The 17,294-nt window shown below is 52.2% G+C and overlaps 3 protein-coding genes across 7 annotated transcripts in view; 1 reads left to right on the forward strand and 2 right to left on the reverse strand.

The window, feature by feature from the left end:
- LOC144049223 (gelsolin-like) overlaps nt 1-1,213 on the forward strand; it is a 6,735-nt gene extending 5,522 nt beyond the window's left edge. For all 4 annotated transcript variants that reach the window (XM_077561940.1, XM_077561939.1, XM_077561938.1 and 1 more), the window contains 4 exons: nt 55-176; nt 254-331; nt 916-976; nt 1,041-1,213. In XM_077561940.1, the coding sequence (XP_077418066.1) occupies nt 55-176; nt 254-331; nt 916-976; nt 1,041-1,186 (407 nt within the window). In that variant the 3' untranslated portion in view covers nt 1,187-1,213. The remainder of the gene's footprint in view (nt 1-54; nt 177-253; nt 332-915; nt 977-1,040) is intronic.
- On the reverse strand, nt 554-11,215 carry dab2ipa (DAB2 interacting protein a). The gene is made up of 17 exons (XM_077561936.1): nt 10,597-11,215; nt 10,296-10,468; nt 8,887-9,158; nt 8,424-8,632; nt 8,170-8,314; nt 7,958-8,102; nt 6,508-6,744; nt 6,248-6,440; nt 5,632-5,855; nt 4,732-4,823; nt 4,272-4,658; nt 3,638-3,900; nt 3,441-3,554; nt 3,254-3,376; nt 2,837-2,916; nt 2,685-2,772; nt 554-2,609 (listed from the first exon to the last, which is right to left on the reverse strand). The coding sequence occupies exons 1-17, from the start codon at nt 10,852-10,854 to the stop codon at nt 2,439-2,441; spliced, it is 3,174 nt and encodes a 1,057-aa protein (XP_077418062.1). The 5' UTR covers nt 10,855-11,215; the 3' UTR covers nt 554-2,438.
- Nucleotides 11,216-14,546: 3,331 nt separating this feature from the next.
- On the reverse strand, nt 14,547-17,231 carry LOC144049224 (uncharacterized). 2 transcript variants are annotated; one of them, XM_077561944.1, is made up of 5 exons: nt 16,850-17,231; nt 16,422-16,540; nt 15,329-15,431; nt 14,736-14,803; nt 14,547-14,651 (listed from the first exon to the last, which is right to left on the reverse strand). In XM_077561944.1, exons 1-5 carry the CDS (start codon nt 16,908-16,910, stop codon nt 14,577-14,579), a joined length of 426 nt encoding a protein of 141 aa, XP_077418070.1. In that variant the 5' UTR covers nt 16,911-17,231; the 3' UTR covers nt 14,547-14,576. The 2 variants fall into 2 exon arrangements, with proteins under 2 accessions (XP_077418070.1, XP_077418068.1); XM_077561942.1 differs by having other exon boundaries at nt 16,422-16,802; nt 16,965-17,015.
- Nucleotides 17,232-17,294: the final 63 nt, after the last annotated feature.

The raw sequence follows: 17,294 nt of genomic DNA on the forward strand, positions 1-17,294 counted from the left end.
TTTTTGTTTTGCTGAGGAGGATGACGACCACGACGGCATCAAATGTGCTTGCAGAGGATTTCTGGGCGGCGCTGGGCGGCCGAGGGGACGAGTGCCAGTCCCGCCGGCGTCCACGTCAGATGGAGGCGCATCCTCCTCGTCTGTTCGCCTGCTCCAACAAGACGGGAAAGTTCCTGGTCAGTCGCCGGCCGCCGATTTAGTTAATTTTTTTCCCTGGGTTAGTGTTGTGGCCATGGGCTGTTGTGGTCTTCAGATGGAGGAGGTTCCGGGCCAGCTGACCCAGGAAGATCTGGCTCCCGATGATGTCATGCTCTTGGATGCCTGGGAGCAGGTCAGTCACTTGAGCCGCAGGTGCAGCGGGCTACCTGCCGCTCGCTGGCGTTAGAAGCGCTTGTGGCGGGCTTCGGACTTCCTGGATTCAAGTCCTCTCGTAGGCAACAAAAACGAAGAGCAAAACGCTTTGACGAAATGAGAAGTTTAGGGGACGCTTTCCTTCAGACTTTGAATTCATTCTTTGTTTTGGGACGTCCGTGCAAATAAAACAAACGATAGCTCGGTGGCCAACATTCTAAATTTAATAGATTTAATCAGGATTAATAACAGCTGCTGTTTCACGTATTCATCTGAAAATATGTTTACAATGTGATGGAATATCAAAGTCATTGAACAGTAGAAAAGTTGCACATTTTGCACGATTGTTCTTTTAATTCTGTTCATCTTAGTTTTTAGAGGGAGTTTGTTCGGTTAGCTAGGAAAAAAAGTCACTGAATATTGTACGAAATGACCTCCAGGTATTTCATCTCTATCCAGATGTTCACACACGATATTGTTTAGTTTTATTTAAAATAATAATAATTGTGGCACATTTGCAAGTTTCTTTCCCTTTGGCCACTTGAGTTTGTGCCTTGCGAGCAGGTTTTCGTGTGGCTCGGGAAGGACTCGCACGTGGACGAGGAAAGGGAAGCGTTTGCTTCAGGTGAGCCAAACAGGAAGTGGTGGCCAAAGCAGGAAGTGACACCCCCCCCCCCCCCCAATTGCAGCTTCCAGATACTTGGAGAGCGACCCGGCCCGCAGAGACCCTCGCACCCCCGTGGTGAGCATCAAACAGGGATTCGAACCGCCAACCTTCACGGGCTGGTTCCTGGGCTGGGACCGCCACTACTGGAAGGTCGGACTCATCGCTTGATCTTCAATAAATCCATCAATCAGTCGATCAATGGTGTGATTTTTGCGTGTTTGCGGCAGACGGTAAATCGTGTCCTTCTGCCGTTCTTGATTGGATTCTAATGTTTTGATGGCTCAACGAGAAACTTTGACAAGAACGCAAAGAGCCGTCCGCTCAATTCCGGCACACGGTCACGTTTGCAAACGGGATCTCGGAACATTCCAGTGGCTTGCGATTGGTTCGTGCGTGTAGTGAACAGCTGCTTTCAATTAGCCGAGACGAGATTCCGATCTCGTATGATAAAAATGTTGCTATTGCAAACTTGTCATCATTCAACACAATCTATTTTTAAACAAAATAAGAAATGCTATGTTTCAATAAGCAGTTTTAATTCCTAGTTAGTTGCAGGTGTGCCATCACTGAACTATTTTTAGAACCGACCCGTGTGCTACTCATGTTGTCCTTGGAATAACCCTAACACTTTTTTTTTTTTTTTCAGACAATGCACATGAATTAATTCAAAACAGTGTTTGTTGTGTCTTTCGTCTTCCTGCTCACTGCTTGAGTAAAAAAAAAAACAAAAAAACTTGGAGGCAACTTAACTTCAGAGGGGCCTCATTTTCGCATTGCGGCCGAGAAATCCCGACTGGAGCAGCGATGCAGTTTCTCCATCAAGGGCATTTGTGAGGCGGGGAATGAACCAATCAGCGACGAGCGAATGTGACGTCAGACAAGCGAGTGGCGGGAAGGGAAAGGAGGAAATTGCGTTTTTTGAAGAAAAAAAAAATCTTCCGGTTTGCGCTCATTTGAAAAATTGGAGGAGGTTGGACAAGCGTGCCGTTGCCTAGCAACAATGTCGCAGCAAACCAAGCAATTTTACTTGCACGCTTGGCTTTGGCCTGTCCAAACATTTTTTTTCGAGCAGACAGGAAATGGCTTCGGCTTGCCAGGCTAGCTTCCACGTTCCCGCAAAAAAAAAAAAAATTAGCGCTTGTTGAAAGCCGGCAATGCTGGTGCTTACTTTCAATGGAATTGGGAAAGAAAGTGATTGCGGTTTGAAAAGAAGCAGCGATGTGATTGGTTGTCACCTGCTGGATTGGAACGCAAACGTTGAGTCGTCTCGTCCTGCGGCAGTCGTGCACGCAAACAAAAAACGTCAGACGCTGAAGCGGAGAGCGTCCAGTTCATCTTGGACAGACAGACGTGTGTGCGTGCGTGTGTGCGTGCGTGTGCGCCCCTCCCACTTGCAGCCGCCAGCCGGCGGGCGTGCAGCTCAACAATTGCCGGAATTGCGGAACTCGCCGTTTTGGGTGATCTGCAGCGACGAGGCGTTGCTCGGCGACAGGCCGTTCCTCTGCGACGTGACGCCGTAGCGCTCCTTCAGCTGGGCCAGCGCCGCCATCAGCCGACTGTTGCTGGCGTCCAGGTTGGCGATCCGCTTCTCCTGAGGGGCACACTCGAAAGCGTGGGTCTCTGCGTGCGGCCAACCGGTGACCGGCTCGCCAACTAACGGACAAACCTGCGCCTCGATGATTTTTTCTTTGGAGTCCACCACGGCCTGCATGTCGGAATGATCTTTCTTCAGCTCCTCCTCCACCGCCATCAACCTGCTCAGGTCCAAGGTCGTTACTTGTCACGCACGCCGGCACGCCAGCGGACGGCGCAGCCAACCTGCTGATGATGCTGTTCATCTGGAGATCTTTGTCGTCCTGCAGCCTCCTCAGCCGACTTTCCGTGTCCTCCAGCCGAGCCTGAGCGCGCGCACACACAACACGGCGACATTTGCTGCCGTCAATCGGAAGTCGCCGTCAATCGGAAGTCGCCGCCATGCCGCAATTGGCAGCAAAGCTCAAGAATGCGTTTTTCTACAAAGTCAAACTAATGTTCTTGTCATGTGTTTGAGCGGTTGATGTAGTTCAAGAGGTCGTGTCGGGCTGAAGCGAGCCAAAGGTGGCTTTTTTTTTTCTGGCCGTAGGAGTCTCGTCTAGTTTTAGTCCGGTGAAAAATGTGTGTTGACAAAATGATTTTAGTTTGGTTTTCCTTGACAACACGAACTGTCAGACGTCGGCAGCGATGGTCAGCACGGACCTGATATTCCTGCAGCAGGCGCTGGTTCTGCTGGTCCTGAACCAGAAGGCGGGCCTCGCACTCCTCTTGACGCAGAGCCGCCAGCCGCAGTTTCTCCTGCAGCAGCGCGATGTCCTGCTGGTACTGCACGCACGCACGCACGCACGCACGCATCAGATGCGCTCAGGCAAGGCGACCTTTTGCTTACCTTGTCAATTAAGGCGTCGTCATGGCGATCGTCTTCTGTCTCGGCGTAGGACGAGGCCGAGTTCATGTTGAGAAGCCAAGCGGCCGTGCGGTCCAGCGCACACGGAGACGGCGCCTGAAAAACACGCACGCACGCACGCGACGGCGTCAGCACTTAGCTGACGGCACGTGCAGGTTGCCACGGTAACAGACGCCAACCTTGTTGGCGGGCCGCAGCTTTTCGGGACTGTCTCCTTTGGACGAGGACGAGGCCTGGCGCAGCCGCGAGTGTCCGCTGCTCGGCCAATCGGGACTGGACGACATCATGCTTCCGGAGGCGGGGCGAGGCGGGAGCATGCCGGGCGGCGTGCGGCCCCGCGGCGGGCCCACGGGGGGCGCCGAGGAGGGCGGCGGCGGCGGCGGCGGCTGGTCGATGCGGCGCTGGGGACCCGAAGAACTCTGACGAGGGGGGGCGGCGCCACCTGGGGCGGAAGCGCATCATTAACATCATCGCCGGAAGTGGACGCACAATCGCAAACGGGAAACGGCGGCGCCATTCGGCTACTGCTCGCGCTTGCTCACCGCCAACTCCACAAATAGGGGACAAAGATAATACACATTAAAAAAAAAAACAGAAAAGTAATACTGAAACGAACTAAAACTAAGGATTGACCACCCTGAAAACTAATTAGCAATAAAAAGTAACTCAAATGAAAATTCCTAAACTATAATAAACCTTCAAGAAAGTGTGCACATCATGCGTATTAGTGCAAACGTGAGTGACATCATCATCTTCATCATCATCTTCATCATCATCATCATGCAGACATGAGGAAGGAAAGCAAAACATTACTTGTGATGTTTTCCGAGAGCGCTCTCCTGTTTTGTTCTTCTCCGCCGGCCACTCCCACTTGCATCTGGGTGAGGAAGGCGGGCTTAGGCGCGGCGGGCGGGCCGCGCTCGTCTCCTCCGCCCTGCGAGGCGTCGGAGGGCGTGGCCTCGGCCCGCGCCGGCTGCCGCGATGTCATGTGATAGACGGGGTTCTGGAAAGACAGCGGCAGCAGCCCCGCCCTGCGCTGCCATTGGCTGTCGTCCAGAGCGTCGGTAGGAGAGGAGTCCTGCAGGTCCACCAGAGACAGGCTCCGCCCCTCGGCGCTCATCTCCTGCCCCGCCCTCCCGAACGCCGCCTCGTCGTTGGGCTCCGAGTAGGAGGAGCTCGGGGCCGGAGAGCCGCGCGGGCCTGTGGGAAGCCACGCGCAAGTTCAGAGGTCAACGGCGAGTGGACGACGGGCGGCTGAAAGTTGAAAGGTCACCTGACGCCGGCTGAAGACTGGAACCTTTTGTGACGAAGAACAAATCTTTGTTTTCGGGCGTGGGCGACGGAAGCCGGGTAAAGTCCACCAGCCTGCAACAAATCCACAAATGTGGAGTGTGGGCGGCAATCTTGTCTTGGTTTTAGCAAAACATTGCAAGAAGCTGACTTGGCATGAGCCCATGTGCCCACTCAAATGGGATTGGACCCCGCAGGCGCCAAATGATTGGCACATCACGGCACCGGCGTCTCGCAAGCAGCCTGCCAGCATTTTTTTTCCCAACCAGACGCCTACCAGGTGTTATGCCCCTCCTGCACAGTAGCTGGCGCTATTTACCACAAAATGTTAAAAACCACCTCACTAGGAGTCTGGAGAAGAAGAATCTCCCGAGTCCAATCAAGAAGACATGCATGTCAGGCAATGTCATGTTGGTTCCCCCGTGAGACGTGAGTTTCAAATCACGTTTAGGTTCAGATGGATTGTTTTGGTCAGACATCAATAAGTTAGCGTTGTTCTGCACAAGCTAAATATAAAAAATGCATGAGCTGAATGACAAACGGAGACCTAAAACAGGAAACAGAACTGCGGAGCGGCCTTCCAAATTAAAAGCATAGATTTCAAAAAGAGATATTTAAACATCACACACAAAACAGCCTGAAGGATAATTAACATAAATCCATTCAATAAATAAATAGAGTTAAATAATTCAATTAAAATAAGTTAAAAATATATACTTAAACTGACATTTCAAGTCATCCCCCAAAGGTGCATAAAATTAATTAGCAAAGACTAAAACGAAGGACATTTTTGCTATGATTGTAGTTAGTTTTAGTTAGCTTTGTAAACTAAATGTAGTTTGACTTAGTTTGGTTAGCCATCAGCTGACCGAGTGAGACTCACCCTCCGTCCGCTCCCACGGCGCACTGCTGGCCAAGTGAGGGATTGCACGCCGCCAGAGGAGGCGAGAGGGGCGGCGACAGAGGCGGCGGAGACGGCAAATGCTGCTGGAGCTCGGGCGAGGAGGCCAATGCTTTCCCGGGGTAAGCCCCGCCCCCAGGGTTGGCCAGAGCCGCCGACACGTCTCTCAAGATCCGGGGAAGCGGACTCAGCTTGCACAGGCACGACTGAGGACACAACCAAAGGGGCCGGCTTAGTCTCACGCGCGGCGGAAATTGTGGCCGCTTGCTGCGCTTCGTTGGGGTCACCTGGATGGATGTTTGGCCCGTGCGTGTTCGGTGCCAAAGGAGCGCCAGTGTGATTGTAAATGTAATTGCACATCCACTACAGTAGGTGGCAGTGGCGTGCTCATGTATTCATTTTCAGTTTAGGCAAAATGAGCCACTTCAAATGTTTTTTATTTTTCTTCCAGCCAATCAATTTTTGGTCTCTCCAGACAATGATGGGTATTTTTCTCCAAGCAATTACACTTTTTTTCTTCTTTCCTACATTTTTTTTCCCAGCCAATAACTCCCCACCCAAATTGCGTGTCACGCAAGAGCGGGCCGGCGTGTCTGACCTGGTCCAGCTCAGCCAGGAGCGTGTGCAGGCAGGAGAGCTCTCGGCCCAGGTCCACGTATCCGTCAAAGCCGGCGCCGGTGTGGTTGAGCCCGTCGGGGTTGGAGATCTCCTGCAGGAAGCGCTGCATGCTGCTCCACTGGCGCTCCACAAAGTCGTTCATGAACAGCATGTACTCCTCTTTGGCGCCGAACCTGCACAAGAGCCGGCGGGTCACAGCGGGCGGGCGGGCGTGGCTTCGGCGGGCGGGCGTATACCGACTTGCTGAAGTTGGCCAGCGTCTGTATGACTTTGGCGATGAGCGTGAGCGTGCGAGCCGTGCGCTCGTCCGGGTATCCTTGCGTCAGCTGGAAGAGCGACGGCGACATGACGGCCGGGCACAGGAAGCGCAGGAAGAGCGAGGCGCTGATCAGACGCTCGCTGATGTCCGCTCTGCCGCGGCTGGCGCACTCCTGGCGCCACGACGCAAAAACCTCCTTCAGCTCCCGTGGAAACACCCTGCGGGGGCCGCACGCCAACGTCGCCGTCACAAAACGGATCTTGCTCTGCCGTTGTCTGCGTGACCGCCGGCGCGGGGGGGGGGCAATCCTTTGCAAAATACTTTGGATCTGATTTTGTCTTTTCTTTTTTTAAAAACAACTTTCTTTTCACGGTGCCTTTTTATTAGCTTTAGGAGTTAGTTTTTTTGTTCATTTTGCGTTTTTCATTTATTTGATCAAAAAAAAAACATCACGGAAGTATCGTGTCTTGAAAACTTGAACCTCGTCCCAATAAAGGTTCTGTCTTTGTTCCCAATTCCTGCCTCACGACTGTTTGGGTCCACGCAGCCCTCATGACAGAAAAAGAGGACGACGAGCGAGTGCAGTGAAACCAAAAATGTTGAAGACGACCTCGTAACATTACATGTCCAAATAACGAACACATAACAAGTGCTCGTCAAATATGGCGGGCAAAAAATATTGCCCAAAAACATTTTTGATGACGCGATCAATCGTGATTAATCAAAATTCTCAAATGTCATTCATCTGATTAAAAAATGCCACCGTTTGGCAGCTCTCATTTTTTTGATGAAACAAAAAGAAGAGCGGCGTTTAGCCGGCGTGACGTTTGAGGCCCCTTCGTACTCGCGCAGCGCAGAAGCGGCGCCCAAAGTTTTGCCTTCACACTCGCGTTGTTTTGAAAGCGTTCTCTCCAAGTGGAGGTCGTCCGAAGGCTTTGCGGAACAAGCGGCAACGGCGAAGACTGTGAAATGATCAGCAGACTGAATTGGTCAAGAAGGCGCTACACGACGGCCGCCGGCAGCCATCTTGCATTGCTGTTACTAAAATCACGGAAAGGTCGTTTTCAGTGCGTGTTTGAGGCCGGATGGGGTCATGATGCGGCCATGACGGGGTCAAGCACGAGAGCCTCGCAACTTAAACGGAGCGACGGCGAGAGAAGATCTGTCGCGATGCAGCGCGTCCTTCAAACGAGACCAAAGTCCAAAAAGGCCTTGAAGTGGCAAAAGCAAACAGTCGGGATGTGCGATTAGCGATAGCGTCGATAGCATTGTTGCTTTGCGCCGCTCGTTTTGTGAACCCGTGTTGTGATTTGATCGCATGCCTGACGTGGACGCACTCGCTTTTACGGCAATTTTCATCCGTTTTGGAAAAGCAAAAAGTTCCTTTTGGTGAGCATTTTAGTTTTTGTTGGGTGCGTGCGAGCGTGTGACCTGTAGGAGTCGAGTATCTTGCAGAAGGCGAGTTCGCAGCACATGCGGAGGTTGGCCTGATGCTCGGCCAGCTGCGCGCCGGCGCAGCGAGACGCGTCCACCTCGCAGTTCTCGTCCGACTCGTACAGCGCTTTGATGAACTCGCCTGGACACACGCACACGTGCGGTCGGGCTCACGGACGGACGGGCGGGCGGGCGGACGGACGGCCTACCCAGCGCGTCCTGCAGGTACTTTTGTCCAGTCAGCTTCAAGTATTCCTCGATGCTTTTGGTGGCCAGGGTGTTCTCTCTGAAGATCAGCTGGTCGTTGTCACGGTAACGGTCCACCTCTGACATCATCAAGTCGGTCAGGAAGTCCTGCGGACGGACGAGCGGCGTCAGCCGGCGCCAGCCAGCGTCAGCCGGCGCTAGCCAGCACCAGCCGGCGCCAGCCAGCGCCAGTCGGCGAGGTGGGCGGGGCTCCTACCTTGGCCTTGCCGGTGCTGTGCAGGATGTGGACCAGCGCCGCCGCCACTTCCTCTTTGGCCCGCAGGCCGATGGAAGCTTCCAGAGTGTTGCACAGCAGCAGGTAGTTGGCGCTGATGAACTCAGCAAACTCTTTGTACTGCTCCATGGGCAGGATGTGAACGCTCTGGTAGCGCGCCTTCACGCGCACCGTCGGCACGCTGGATTTGCCTGCCGGCCGGCGCATCGTCTTTGGTTAAAGTACTCACTCAAAGAATTACTCAAGTAAAAGTAGAAAAGCACAGGTTCTGAAATGTGTAAAAGTATTTTGACCGTATGTTCCTCCTACGTCAGTTTGAAAGATATCAGCTCAAAAGGAGCAAAAATGGGGAAGCCTCATTTTGTCATTTGAATTTGACGTGTTGCTCCATTTTGCCATCGTTTTGGGCTTTTGTTTGGCTTGGAAAAGTCCGGTCGGGACTCACCTCTGATGGTGCTGGGCATGCTGACGGCGTACCACTTCTCCAGCAGCTGTCTGCCCGTTACCGTGACGACGGGGATGTTGACCAGGCCCACGTAGCTGCTCTTGTCCTTCTTGCGCTTGCGCTCCGTGTCTTTGTAGATGTGCAGCGTCACGGCGCCGACGCACGGCAGGCTGCCGAAGTCGAAGCGCTCGCCCCAGAACACGTTGTCCGTCTTCATCTTGCAGGACGTGCGCGCGTACAAGCTGTCGTCCAGGCAAAGTTCGCAGAAGTACCTGAAAATCAAGCAAGTGGCGTCCAGTCGCCGCCACACTTGCAGCAGTCAGACAATTGGGCACAGGGGTGGGCAAGCACCGTCCTCCGGGGCCCCGTTTGCCCACCCCTGATTTGGCACCGGCATTTTGCCTTGCGTTGAAAAGCAAACGGGCCAAACTTTCATTTCCGAATAGAAACGGGGAAGACTCCGAGTCAAGTCAAGTCACGTCCTGTCCTTCGACTCCGAGTCAAGTCAAGTCACGTCCTGTCCTTCGACTCCGAGTCGAGTCAAGTCACATCCTGTCCTTCGACTCCGAGTCAAGTCACGTCCCGTCCTTCGACTGCGAGTCAAGTCAAGTCACGTCCTGTCCTGTCCTTCGACTCCGAGTCAAGTCAAGTCACGTCCTGTCCTTCGATTCCGATTCAAGTCAAGTCACGTCCTGTCCTGTCCTTCGACTCCGAGTCAAGTCAAGTCACGTCCTGTCCTTCGACTCCGAGTCAAGTCAAGTCACGTCCTGTCCTTCGACTCCGAGTCAAGTCAAGTCACGTCCTGTCCTTCGACTCCGAGTCAAGTCACGTCCCGTCCTTCGACTGCGAGTCGAGTCAAGTCACGTCTTGTCCTTCGACTCCGAGTCAAGTCACGTCCCGTCCTTCGACTGCGAGTCGAGTCAAGTCACGTCCTGTCCTTCGACTCCGAGTCAAGTCAAGTCACGTCCTGTCCTTCGACTCCGAGTCAAATCAAGTCACGTCCTGTCCTTCGACTCCGAGTCAAGTCACGTCCTGTCCTTCGACTCCGAGTCAAGTCAAGTCACATCCTGTCCTTCGATTCCGAGTCAAGTCAAGTCACGTCCTGTCCTTCGACTCCGAGTCAAATCAAGTCACGTCCTGTCCTTCGACTCCGAGTCAAGTCAAGTCACGTCCTGTCCTTCGACTCCGAGTCAAGTCACGTCCCGTCCTTCGACTGCGAGTCGAGAGAAGCCGGTCAAACTAAAGTCAAATGTTTTGCAAGTTGAAGCCGAGGACGAAAATTGGCAACGCCAGCAGACTCAAGTCGAGTCATGCGACTGGAGTCCGAGTCTGCCATGCGTGCTAGTCGAGTCGAAGAGAGGAAGGCGGGGCAACGTTAGGCCACTTAGTAACAGGCGGGCGCACGTCACCTCTTCTTGGCGGGAAGGTCCTTGGCTTCAATGACCCACAGCGTCAGAAGGTTCTCCAGGCGTCGGCTGTTGTCCTTGTTGGGCTGCACGGCTCGCCGCAGGTTCTCCATCCACTTGTCGCGCTCGGCCGCCGAGCGACACGAGAAGCACTTGGTCCCCACCGAGGTCGTCACCTGCCCAACGCCGGCCAAGCAGCCAGGTGAGAGCGAGCGAGCGGGCGAGCGAGCGAGCGGGCGGGCGAGCGAGCGAGCGGGCGGGCGGGCGAGCGAGCAAGCGGCCCGCACAGGCGCGCGCGACTGACCTCAAAGCAGTAGTCTTGGCCCAGGAGCGAAGAGTGAACGGGTTTGATGATCACCGATTGGTCCATTTTCAGCTCCAGAGAGGCCACGCCCCCGCCGCCTAACACTGACTCCTGGCTGGCGCGGCGCAGCCCACGCATGGCACGCCTGCACACAAGGCAAGCGTCTCCACATCGCACATCCGTCCCTTTGCTATCCGACACACGGACCACCCCTGAGATTGGGCGGGGCAACGGGACCCTCGCCACCGTGACGACCATGGGAACGTTTTCTTCCCGTCGTTTGTCACTTTCAGCAAACAATCGACAAAAAGGAGCACAGATGAAGCCCGTTTGACGCTCACATACTTTCACTTACCGTACTTGTTGCACACACTTGCCACTAGGTGGCAGACTCAACAAGCCACGCTTTGACAAAACTGTCCTCCTTTTGTCACTTGACGAGATGGACGCTGTTTTTTCCACGTGCCGTGAACATGCACGAGATGACGTCATCCCTCGTCCGTTCGAGTGACAACTTTCTTTCCGTTTTTTTTTTTTAAAGAACTTTCTACCAGTTTGTTGACTTTTGATTTTTTGAAGCTAAAAGAGTCCAATCCTGCAATGCTTTTTTTGGGGGGGGGGGGGGGGGGGGCGGGGGGGGGGGGACCAAGGACAGTCAAACGTTTTGAAGAGAATTTTAGTTCTGAATGTGCCGAGTCAGCATCGCGGTTGTAATGTGTCAAGTGTGGAAGCCGTCAGGATGTGATGCTTTGTGACATTGTTATTATTAAGATGATAGCACGAGTTGAAAAAAGTCCACCTCGCGAGTGTCCACCTTTCATTCATTAGCACGCAAGCTAACCTATCGGTTCGATGTTTGTATTTGCGCTGTGGACTTCATTGATGCCAGTTAGTCCGCGTTGGTTAGCGTTAGGGTATGTTTGTTTTCTGCACATTGAGTAACGGCGCGTTTTGTGCAGGCTGGTGTGTTTGTTTTCCTGTTAGGGAACGGTCCAAGGATTCGAGAGTCGGGTCTACGGCAGGGGTGGGCATTTCCGGTCATGGTTTTCAAAGTTTCCTGATTCAACAGGATCATCATCAGGCTTCTGCAGAGCTTGCTGACGAGCTGAATCATGTGTGTTGGAGAAGGGAGACGTCCAAAACCTGCAGGACTCGAGCCCTCGAGGACCGAGTTTGCGCACCTGCCTTCCTATCAGGTGCGATTACAAGACATATGAAAAAATGGACGCTGCTGATGTGATCGGACATTTTGTTCGATTTTTTGGTGTGCATATTATTGAACCAAACCTGGCCTTTTTCAAGTGAACGAATGATTAGTTCGCCATTAGATGGCGCTTCTGTAAAACATTGCAAGTGATGTCAAAATGTGACAGCTTCAAATCTTATTGGGCATCTCACGAGATGTTGCACGTCCGTCGCAGTTTCCCTGAAAGCTCAATTGGCGTGAACGGTCGCATTTGCTTATGAGAAGCAGGGACGCAATTTGTCACATGCTCACGCACGCGCAGGCAGGCCGAGCAGCGAGCCGCGCGCGCGCTCGCATGTTGACTTTCGCCTTCGCGGAGCTAGCCTAGCCGCATGCTATGCTAAGGTGGCGGGCGGCGCACGCACTGCAGATGGCGTGTGGAAGCAGAGGACAAAAGAGGGCAAGTACTCACAAAACATTCTGCGGGGGTGAAGAGGAGGAGGAGGAGGAGGAAGATGAAGAGAGGAGAGGAGGCTTTCACGTCCGTGCTCCTCTCCAGCAAACGACAGCCAAGAAAGACAAACCTGCTGATCCCGCCTGCCTGCCCGTCTTTCTTTCTGTCTGTCTGTCTGTCCGCCTGCCTGAGAGCGCGCGCGCGCGCGTGCGTTTCCTAGCTACTGATGCCGGCGGCTCCAGCCGCGGCCCCTCCCATCAGGGATGCTGCCCTACTTCCTCTCCTCCATCTTTGAAAGGCTGCAGCAGCTGCAAGCAAACACACTGACGACATCTTCTGCTTCTTCTGCTGCTGTCGTGTGCACGCGCACGGCAGCTGGCAAACGTGCAACATTTCAATGGCCGAGCCAGCAAGTCAAGTGACGTGTGCGTTGGTTCATCTTGCGGACTTGCAGACTCCCACAAAGTCTCCATTTTGGTCTCCTTTTGCCGCTCGTGCATCGCCACAGTCTGTCGGCTCTTCTGGCATTTCTGCCGTCACCGCAAACCTCAGCTGGCCATTCGCTGTTGTTACGCTCGAGCCAGAAAATTGGCGTGAACTGAGGAGCTCCACTGAGACAAAAGTAGTGCTCTGCCGCCGCCATCTGCCAAGGAACTACTGTACGTTTTAAGCTAGTTGAGGAGTTTCATTTGGGCAAAAGTTTGTCGTCGTCTTCTGCCGTAGACCAATCAGGAAACCGAGAGAATCTTCATTGGATCACTTCCAAACACTCTAAAAACTATTGGATCAAAAGGCGCCGACAACTGGGTAAGCCATAAAGTGGCTTCAAATCAATAATCTGCAAAACAGCTTGTTGGGTGGCTCCATATTTTGGAGAGTGCACAACTTTGTGCGTCATTTGTGGCCGCGTACGAGCGAAGGTGTTGATTTTGCTCAGGTGAGCAGCGATCCAAATCGCTTCCAGCTGCGCTTTCCGTTAGCTAACGGCTAATGTGGGTGTGGAAAGATGGAGCCAAAAAAAGAGGTGTTCAAAAGTGGCCAGGGACGGACCGCCGACTCCCACAGTCCGGTCCTGGCGGGCCGCAGTCTTACTGATTTTTAACGCTGTTGGAATATTAAAAGAGAGGGACAGCATAAATCTCCAAGTTTGTCCCGCAATAAGGACATAAGTCCTTCACTACTGTCTCTCATCGGCTAGTAGCCATGTTGGATTTTTACTCCGTCTCCGATTTAAAAAATGTTTTCAAAAGAGACTTCAACGAGTTTTCTGACGTCACGTCCGCTCTTCGCTCATTGGTTCATTGCAGCTCACTACTTTCTCTGTTATTAAGTTCTTAGTTTTTAGTCCTGTCTTGTAGTTGTGCCTTCTTTTATTTTGTAGTTATAGTGTCCTCATGTGACAGTAGCTTTACTTCCTGCCCTTGTTCCCTCATTAGCCTGATTGTCTCCACCTGTGACCACCTGTGTATAAAAAGTGTGAGTTGAGCATCACTAATCCATTTGCAGCTGCGGGATTGAAGAGGATTTGACGTTTGATCAAATGTACAAACTCTTGTGCTGCCATCTAGTGGTTGACAGTAGAACTGCAGCCGAAATAAACGACTGCAGCTAGAAAGTGAAAGGGGCAAAAATGTCACGATTTAGCGGGACTGCCAATCCAAAAAGTGGCGATGGCTTGATGACCTTGTACCTCGAAGCTCGTACTGCTCCACAACACGCCCATTTCATTTCTACCTGGCGTACCTCGAATGCATACCCACAGCAGGGCCACATGAGGAGCCAAAAAATAGCTCACCAGTGATGAAAGGACAATTGTGATTTCCCAGGAATGTCGTCATTGGGAAAATGTGAACAGAAATCAAATGTTGCATGTTGATTTGATCTCTTTCCTAAATCTTAGGAGAAACCATTCACATGACAGGAATAGCATTAACTGCTAATTCAGAACTACAGCCAGACCCATATTTCTTTTTTTTAGCCTGATGCGGATTCTGATATTTGGCAAACTAAAAATCTGAAAACTGATTTATTGGCGGATTTCGCTTTGTTTGTGTTGCCTTCAACAAATAAAGAGATGTAGTGCAGGCGGAACTTAATTCAGTTTGACCTTTACCATTTGTTGGAACTACAAAATCGGTCCAAATTGCCCGATTTTCAACGTCATTCTCTATGCCTGATGTTGGAGTCTGTTAATGTATACACAAATAGACACATAAATAAAAAAGTGAAAGGGGGGGGGGGTCACTACAATGTGTCGATTGAATACAGCAGGCCAGAGCCTGACGTCATTTGAATTCGGCGGCTCAAAAAGCTTGCCGAGCCCCGAATGCGTTTGACACCTTACCTGCCTCGGGAAGCGTCCCCGACGCCGACACGCCTGCCGATGGAGCGCTTCAGCCGGCCGGACAGGAAAGCCTGCGCGGCAAAGGAGAAGATGACCCTCGCGCCGGGACCCAAAGGAGCCACAAGCAAACGGCGCCGGACGGCCGGCTGGCCTACCGTCGCTTTGACGGCGGGCGTGTCCGAGGCGGCGCCACTCAGGGGGCGGCTTCTCCTCTCCAGACGCTCTGGAAAAGGTGCGAAGCGCAAACCATCACGCCGACCGTTTCTTGCAAACGCCTTCCAAATCCAATGCATCATTTAAATCCATCATCAGCATCGCTCGAGGACCTTCGTCAGCGCTTTTCTTCATTCCAAAAAGGACCATGTCCGTCACCGACGGACTCACGTTCTGCGGACGACTGACGGAAGCGCGTCACGTTTCTCGCTTGCGGTCGAGGGAGAACAACATCGAGGGTGCAAAAGTGAAAAAAACGGAACGACGGAGAAACTGACGAGGCGTGCAGATGACGGAGACAAATTTGTCCGCCCACCTCTGGCCGTTTGTTGCCCTTTGAAGGGAAGTCGAGCGAGTCGGCGTCCATTTTTCTCTCCAACAAACCTTTTGCCGAGCTCAACATTTCCTTCCCGACAAATGTATGAACCGACCGACCGACGGCGGCGGCCGTCATCTGCGGCTCGTCCCGGTCGCCACCACCACGCAAACAATCAACGTGCTTCCCGCCGCTCACATCTTCAGCAAATGTGTGCACCTTTGTGGGCGGAGTCAGAGGGCGCCGGGGTCACACGGAGGCGGTATCTTAGCAACCACACAGTACAAGACTCCGCCCTCCGGGACAGCAGCGAAGGATGAACCTGAAAAATGGCAAAAGCAGAAAAGAAACATTCCGGTCTATCATTCAATTGCAAATGTCAATCATTTTGATTATTAGAATTAGATCAGAATCATTTATGTATTGTAGGATTGATCTAACTTACAAATGTAACCATTTCACCGAATTGTCAAAATGTCCCGTTTTCTTTTTGCCGTGATTTTGAATGTCGCGTTCCCGCTTGGCTTCACGTCAAAGCGGATGCATTTTGGCCACGAGGAAACACATGCAGCTGGTGAACCGCCTTGCACAGTGGCGCCGGCCGCTCACACTTGCAGACGAGTCCGGTCCAGGTGCGGTCCGGATCCAGTCCAGTCCAGCTCCACACCTGCGGCTGATGAGGCCAAAACCAAAGCGTGGCAGGCTTTGGTCATTCTGGACACCTCTTGGAAAGGAAAATCTCGACCGGGAGGAGACTCTGGCATGTGGCGTCTCAAGGTCAAAGGTCGTACAGAGTTGTTCGCTCAAGCGCTGTCAAAATCCAATCGATTCATTTTGACAAGTCGGCTTTTGTGGCGTGAAATTTGAAATTGTCCATTTGAGCATCTCAACAGTCATTCTCTTTTGTGTTGAATGCAAATATGACATTTGCAAATGTCTCTTTTTACTTTTTTTTTTTACTTTGGAAAACAATGACAACCGCTAACTGAGAAAAATTCCAAAAAGTGCAACAGCAAGCGCATTTTTTAATCACTAAACAATATCAAATAGGCAACAAGCATTGGATCATTAATTAACAGTCATCAAGAGGACTTTTTTGGGGGGATGAAACTCATGAAAAAGGGAAATGCATTTGATCAATTGATTGATTAATCAATTGTAAAAACCTTTGTTCGTCAGCAAGCGCCTTTGTCTCCAAAAATGATGAAAAAAATTCCATCCCTGCTCCGCCGCGGACGGACGTACGGACGGACGGACGGACGGAGCGCTCAAAGTGGAGCAGAGGACTTTGAAGGTGAAAAGGTGAGCTCACCTCCAGGTCGTCCAGCAGCAGGAGGCGAGCGTCGGACAGGACGCACAACATCCTGCTCCACGCGTACGGCTCCGCCCTCTGACCGCACGACAGCCAATGGATGGAGGCGCTCTTCAGTTCTGACAAGAAAACATTCAACGTCATCTCAGATGGGACAAAAAGATCCATCGCAGCAGATGACTTTGCGTCCGTCCAACTTTGGATCATCTTAGCAGTACTCGGATTCATTCTTCTTCTTGGTTTGGCGGTCGATCCCATACAAGGCGCCGTCCTTTTTTCTTTTCTTTTGCGGATCCAGCGCCGTCCTTTTTTCTTTTCTTTTGCGGATCCAGCGCCGTCCAGAGGGTTTATTTGCAAAAGTTGTCCACCGACACATCATTCCTTAAAAGGAATTGACCATCTCAATGTCAACACATCAATCAACTCACCAATAACATTCATCCAGCCAAGATGTTGACAGCGGGAAAGATGTTTGAGCACCGTCTCCATGGCGACCACGTCCACAAATAGACATCAAGACGCACACGCATGACAAGGACACACCTGTCAATCAGTCATCCAAGCCCAGAAGAAAACAGCGGCGGCAACAGTGGCGCCGACGACACACTTACAAGCACCTTAAGAGCATTAGCAGATTACTTCCTCTTACACACACACACACACACACACACACACACACACACGCACACACACACACACACACACACACACACACACACACACACACACACACACACACACACACACACACACACACACACACACACACACACACACACACACACACACACACACACACACACACACACACACACGACACACACACACGACAATTGCCATGTCATTAAGTTGTAATCCAACCCGGTGTCGGTC

This window comes from Vanacampus margaritifer, chromosome 3 (genome assembly GCF_051991255.1).
Source record: "Vanacampus margaritifer isolate UIUO_Vmar chromosome 3, RoL_Vmar_1.0, whole genome shotgun sequence".
Lineage (NCBI taxonomy): Eukaryota > Metazoa > Chordata > Actinopteri > Syngnathiformes > Syngnathidae > Vanacampus > Vanacampus margaritifer.